Raw genomic sequence first — 6,000 nt, forward strand, 5'->3', positions numbered from 1 at the left:
ATATCTTTTGATTTTTTTAATCCTCTGGTTTTCAAGAGAACGACCCTTGATAATTTGAAATTCGGCCACAAAGTTCTAACAAAGAATTGTTTAATACAGAAATCAACTGATCCAGCAATGAAAAAAGTTGTTATTCTTTTTGGTAGATAATAAAGTATTGATCTTAAGTTATTGAGCTTTTATATTAGTAAGTCAGAGTATAATTAGGTTTTATTATATATTTCCTTATAATCTTTTGTAATGTTAAGTTGTTGATGTTCTATGAAACTCTAGCCTCCGTTGTTCTCATTCTCTCTTTCTTTATTTTGTATTTGTATTATTAACATAGTATCAGAGTCGTCTAATGATTGCAATATGGAAATTGGAAACAGACTCACACTAGACATGAGAGTGAGTATTGAAGTTGGTTTTGAAGTTGTCTGTATTTTGTTATTTGTCTTACACTGCTCAGGTTCTCGGATAGCATATCAGATAATGGATATAGCAATAGTGGCATCTCTTATAAGTTATAACCGTATTTATAGGATATATATGCTAACTAGCTATTTTTTTGAGGGATATACTAACTATCTATTGTTAGTTTACACCGCCAGTGCTTTAGTTAACGCTTGAATTGTTTTATTTAGCTGTTGAAGAATATATACAAGAACAAGAGAGGAAAACTAATAATAGAAAACAAAAATCTTACACATATACGAGAGCTAGCATTGGATCCTTTACTAGAGTGTATACGAGGATTCGAGATAGAGTAATTGTATACGCCATACGTCTTTTTCCTTAACGTTATACTATATGATTACAATCCAAAAAAAACTGCATAAACAAATTAAGATGATTCTGTAAAGTTGATTATCAAACGCATTATAATTAAGTAATGATGACAAGTGTGATCCATATGCTACATGCATAAAAAAGTATATACACATCGTGTTACGTTTCGAATAGCAAATTGGCATAAAGATACTTTATTTTTTAGGTGGCCAGCCAAACTTTCTGTTAAAGTTGCCATTCCATTAGTAATCTTAGCCGAAAGAAAGAAGGAAAAAAAAAAGTTCAACATTATTAACAATAATGGAGGTGCTGTAGATATAAAGATACGTGTAGTGTCTTTGTGAGTATGTAAATGAATTAAAAATATTAATGCACTCGAACATATTCTTTCTACATTTATAGAAAATTAGATATTTAAACTACGCGTGGGCCCACTTACTTATTAATTTAACGATAAAAATAACTCATGCAAATATACCGTCTAATATAAGGTCAACGTAAGAAATCGTCTCGTGTTACAAATCATTCCACGTCATTTCTAGGACTTGCCAAGGAGCTTTTATGGTCCACAAAACCACTTGAAATTTTTTAGGGTTTTAAAAGTGATTTCGAGAACTACAAAATAGATAGTTAGTGTTATTTTAGTCGATCATTTGTTTTTCTTCAAATTCTTGTTAATAAAAAATACAATCTTTCATGGTTTTTATTGGAGTATTGGTTGGTCGAAAGTGTTATATGCAGAGATTCAAACTCTCTTAATTGACATTAAATTGTATTGGCAAATTATTTTTTTAAAAAAAATTTGTTCTCTGATTTTTTTTCAAGTGGTCAAGTTGGTGACTATGAGAACACATCGATATCACAATTATGCTAATATGATGGAGATTATCAAAGATTACATGAAGAAGGATTGAAATTTTGTTTTGAAACATGCTCTTCGTGAAGGAAATGCTTATGTGAATATCCTTGCAAAGATGAGAACTAACTGTGTAGTCCCTTTGATCATGCTTAATGAATTTTTTCCTGATCTATCTTTAGCGCTTCTAACGGACGCCCAAGAAATGTTTAGGAAAGTTTACAAAAGTTGATCAAAACCTCTCGCTCTCTTCAATATTAGCAGTATGCCTAAAAAATCAAATTACCAAAAGATGGTAAAAGTCATATTGAAAAATTGTTTAGTGTTACAAGAAGGGGACTATTTTGGTTGTTTAATTTCTTGTGAAACCAGACTATATGTTTTAATTAAAAAGTGTAAAAGTTAAATGATTGTTTTAAAAGTGTGTGTGTCATAATGTCATGTATACATGGTTAAACATGTCTTCTCCTTTCTTCACTCAGGAAAAAAAAAGACACGACAAAAGTGGCTTCACGTTGAAGTTGAACACGACAACATTGATCATAAAATTATTAATGATCATTTTTCTCACATATATAATTAGTTTCTTTTCAAATATTTTTAGCTCAAAATAAGTTACCAAATTCCTAACCAAAAATTTTAAAAATAACACAACCAATTTTTTTTTTTTCAGGGAGCACAACCAAATTTTATTGGATGTTATTTTCTTTTATTTGGTTAGTAATTAGTTAATTTCTTTACTATTTTCATGTCTGATTTTTACGTTACTATTAATTTTTAGTATACTATTAATATAAGGGTGCCGCTAACCGGTGCCCCCGGAGCACTGGTTAAGAAGTAATAAATGAATATATTACATTTATTTTACCTTAATTAAAGTGACAAATAAGTCAATTAATTAAAATAAAAGAGAATTGTATTTAATACTATATCAAATTTCCTTTCCTTTATTTTTCTTGTGATCTTAGTTTTGGTAATTTTTTTCACGTGGATTTTACTTCCTTATCCTATTAAAAATATGATTTCCTTTCCTTTAAATAAGTCAACTAATTAAAATAAAAGAGAGTTGTATTATTTTCATTTCTTAACAATTATTTTTGTTTTCACATGGATTTTACTCAAATGAATTTTCTTTATTCCGTAAATTTTATATGAATCATTTTTTTCTTTCGAACCTCCGTGAATTTTTTATGAGTCGTTTAAAAAAAAAAGGATTCAATGCTTGTATCACAAAATAGGAAATTTGACAACATATTGAATGCACATTTTCCTTATTTTAATTAGTTGATTTATTTCTCACTTTAATAGAGGTAAAACAAGTGGGATTAATTCATTGATTGCATGTTTATTTTTTTCTCCTTAACTAGTGCCCCGGGGGCACGGAATAACATTGCCCTTAATATAAATATGTTATTAGACATTAGAAAAAACTAATTGCAACCGATAAAACCAAATCACATTATTTGGAAGAAATTGTCAAAACTAATTAGATTGCATTTTATTTTAATATATGGAGCAAATAATTCTTTTACTTGAAAACCAATAGAAACATATTTCAGTCTAGTGGGTTAGAGTAGACTTTTCTAATATGGGAACAAAGTTTAAATTCAGAGTCAAAAGTTTAATTTAGTTAGCAGAGATAATATATAATATATGTAAAGTTTGAGGTTTCAACCGCATACACCACCAAAAAAAAAAGTTAGAATTGAGGGATTGAAAGAGGTAGTTACAACTCACATGTAGTATATGTCAATGGTTCGAATAAAATTGCCTCCATTAGAAAGAAAAACACTTTGGTGACTAATGTGCAAAATAGTGATAGAATAGAACATGCATGGCACCCACCATTCACATGTTTTATCCCTACACATACATGGCATGGCATGGCAATAGAGATATTAAAAGCGACCCACAAGACAGCCTTTACATGCACACACGCAAAGATAAAAAGGCAACGATCATGGCAATCAAAAAGCCCCTCTCACTCTCTTCACTTTCACAAACTAAAGCAACGAACGAGAGCAATTCTCATCACAGCAAAGGCATTATCATAACAATAACATCTTTTCTCATTTTCTTACCTTTCTCCTATAGCCAGCAATGAGAGTTCCTCCTCCTGCAGTTTCCTCCTCGTCGTCGTCACCACAACCAAAACTCACCACCACTCAAAACATCGTCGTTAACGTCCCAACTCCCAACCCAACACCAACACCGACAACCACCACGTTGTGCTACGAACCGAGGTCCGTTCTCGAGCTTTGTCGTAGCCCTAGCCCAGAAAAGAAACCATCTCAACAAGAACAAGAACATAATCCAGAAGTGGAACAAGAGGATCATGCTTCCTTGCCAAATTTGGATTGGTGGGATTCCATCATGAAAGATTTAGGTTTACAAGACGACTCTTCAACTCCCATAATACCCCTCTTGAAAAACACCAATAATACCTCAGAAATTTACCCTAACCCTTCTCAAGATCAATTTGATCAAACTCAAGACTTCACTTCTCTGTCAGATATTTACTCTAATAACCAAAACCTGGCTTATAATTACCCTAACACAAACACTAATCTGGATCATTTAGTTAATGATTTCAATAATAACCAACCAAACAACAACACCAATAGCAACTGGGATTTCATTGAAGAGCTTATTCGTGCCGCTGATTGTTTCGATAACAATCATCTTCAACTAGCTCAAGCAATATTAGAGCGGCTGAATCAACGGCTACGATCTCCAACCGGTAAACCATTACACCGTGCCGCGTTTCATTTCAAAGACGCACTTCAATCTCTTCTCTCCGGTTCAAACCGGACTAATCCACCGAGACTTTCATCCATGGTGGAGATTGTTCAAACCATAAGAACCTTCAAGGCCTTTTCTGGAATTTCACCTATTCCAATGTTTTCTATTTTCACAACGAACCAAGCGTTACTCGAAGCGTTGCATGGATCGTTATACATGCACGTTGTTGATTTTGAAATTGGTCTTGGAATTCAATACGCTTCTCTTATGAAAGAGATTGCTGAAAAAGCTGTTAACGGTTCGCCGTTGCTTCGTATCACCGCCGTCGTGCCGGAGGAGTATGCCGTTGAAAGCAGGTTGATTCGTGAGAATCTGAATCAGTTCGCGCATGACCTTGGAATTCGTGTTCAGGTTGATTTTGTGCCGTTGAGGACTTTTGAAACGGTGTCGTTTAAGGCGGTTAGATTCGTCGACGGTGAGAAAACTGCGATTCTGTTAACGCCGGCGATATTCTGTCGACTTGGTTCCGAAGGTACGGCGGCGTTTCTTTCGGATGTGAGGAGGATAACTCCTGGTGTGGTGGTTTTCGTTGACGGTGAAGGATGGACGGAGGCTGCAGCAGCGGCGTCTTTTCGTCGTGGTGTTGTGAATAGTTTGGAGTTTTACTCGATGATGCTGGAGTCATTGGATGCGTCGGTGGCGGCGGGAGGAGGGGGAGAGTGGGCAAGGAGGATCGAGATGCTTTTGCTCCGGCCGAAGATAATAGCGGCGGTGGAAGCTGCCGGAAGAAGAACGACGCCGTGGAGAGAGGCGTTTTACGGCGCCGGAATGAGGCCGGTGCAGTTGAGTCAGTTTGCGGATTTTCAAGCGGAGTGTTTGCTTGCGAAGGTACAAATCAGAGGCTTCCACGTGGCGAAACGACAAGCTGAGTTGGTGCTTTTCTGGCATGAGAGGGCCATGGTTGCCACGTCAGCTTGGCGGTGTTAGAAGAAGAAGAAAGAAGCATGTAGAAAATCGAAAAACAAAGAAATTTATAAGATGTGAAGCTCACATTAGCAAGAATGTAATTTTAATTTAACTTTAATTTAGTTTTTTTTTTTTTAATTATGTTAAACTAAAGATACTAAAAGGAAAAAAAAAAAGCTGGGAAATGAGAAATACAAAGGCTTGTATTTTTTCCAGATCATTTTGTTTTTGTGTAATATAGGTGATAAATTAGGGGGAGGGTGTGTCTATCTAATTTATTAGAGAAGAAAAAGGAGCTATGTAAGGTGTATTTTGCTGTAAAAGTGAGAGATTAAATAGCTCAATATCTGTAATCTAATTGACCCCGTTGGTATTTTGATGTTTAATTGTTTGGGAAAATAAATGGTTCTATAACTTTGTCTGTGTGGTGTTTCTTTATGTAAAAGTGAGAGCTTACAATTTAAAATCATATGTTGTTTGGCTTTGAGGATATTTTATGTGAAATTCTAAATTTAAATCCGAGTCATCGTATTTTTCCTTTTCGTACATGTTTATTCGAGTATGTGTTTGCAATTAGGCCGTTAACAAAATAAATTAAAAAATTAAAACCTTAGTTATATATTAATTTTATTCCAAAAGAAACATATGTTATGTAGACATATTCA

At 34.1% G+C, this 6,000-nt stretch overlaps 1 protein-coding gene across 1 annotated transcript; it reads left to right on the forward strand.

Moving 5' to 3' along the window:
• The first annotated feature begins 3,540 nt into the window (after positions 1 to 3,540).
• On the forward strand, positions 3,541 to 5,756 carry LOC11410305 (scarecrow-like protein 15). The gene has a single exon (XM_003629431.4). The coding sequence runs from the start codon at positions 3,728 to 3,730 to the stop codon at positions 5,354 to 5,356; it is 1,629 nt and encodes a 542-aa protein (XP_003629479.1). The 5' UTR covers positions 3,541 to 3,727; the 3' UTR covers positions 5,357 to 5,756.
• Positions 5,757 to 6,000: the final 244 nt, after the last annotated feature.

This window comes from Medicago truncatula, chromosome 8 (assembly GCF_003473485.1).
Source record: "Medicago truncatula cultivar Jemalong A17 chromosome 8, MtrunA17r5.0-ANR, whole genome shotgun sequence".
NCBI lineage: Eukaryota > Viridiplantae > Streptophyta > Magnoliopsida > Fabales > Fabaceae > Medicago > Medicago truncatula.

Excerpts from the sequence above, each read along its gene's own strand:
- LOC11410305 (XM_003629431.4), top strand. The coding sequence starts at position 3,728 with ATGAGAGTTCCTCCTCCTGCAGTTTCCTCCTCGTCGTCGTCACCACAA.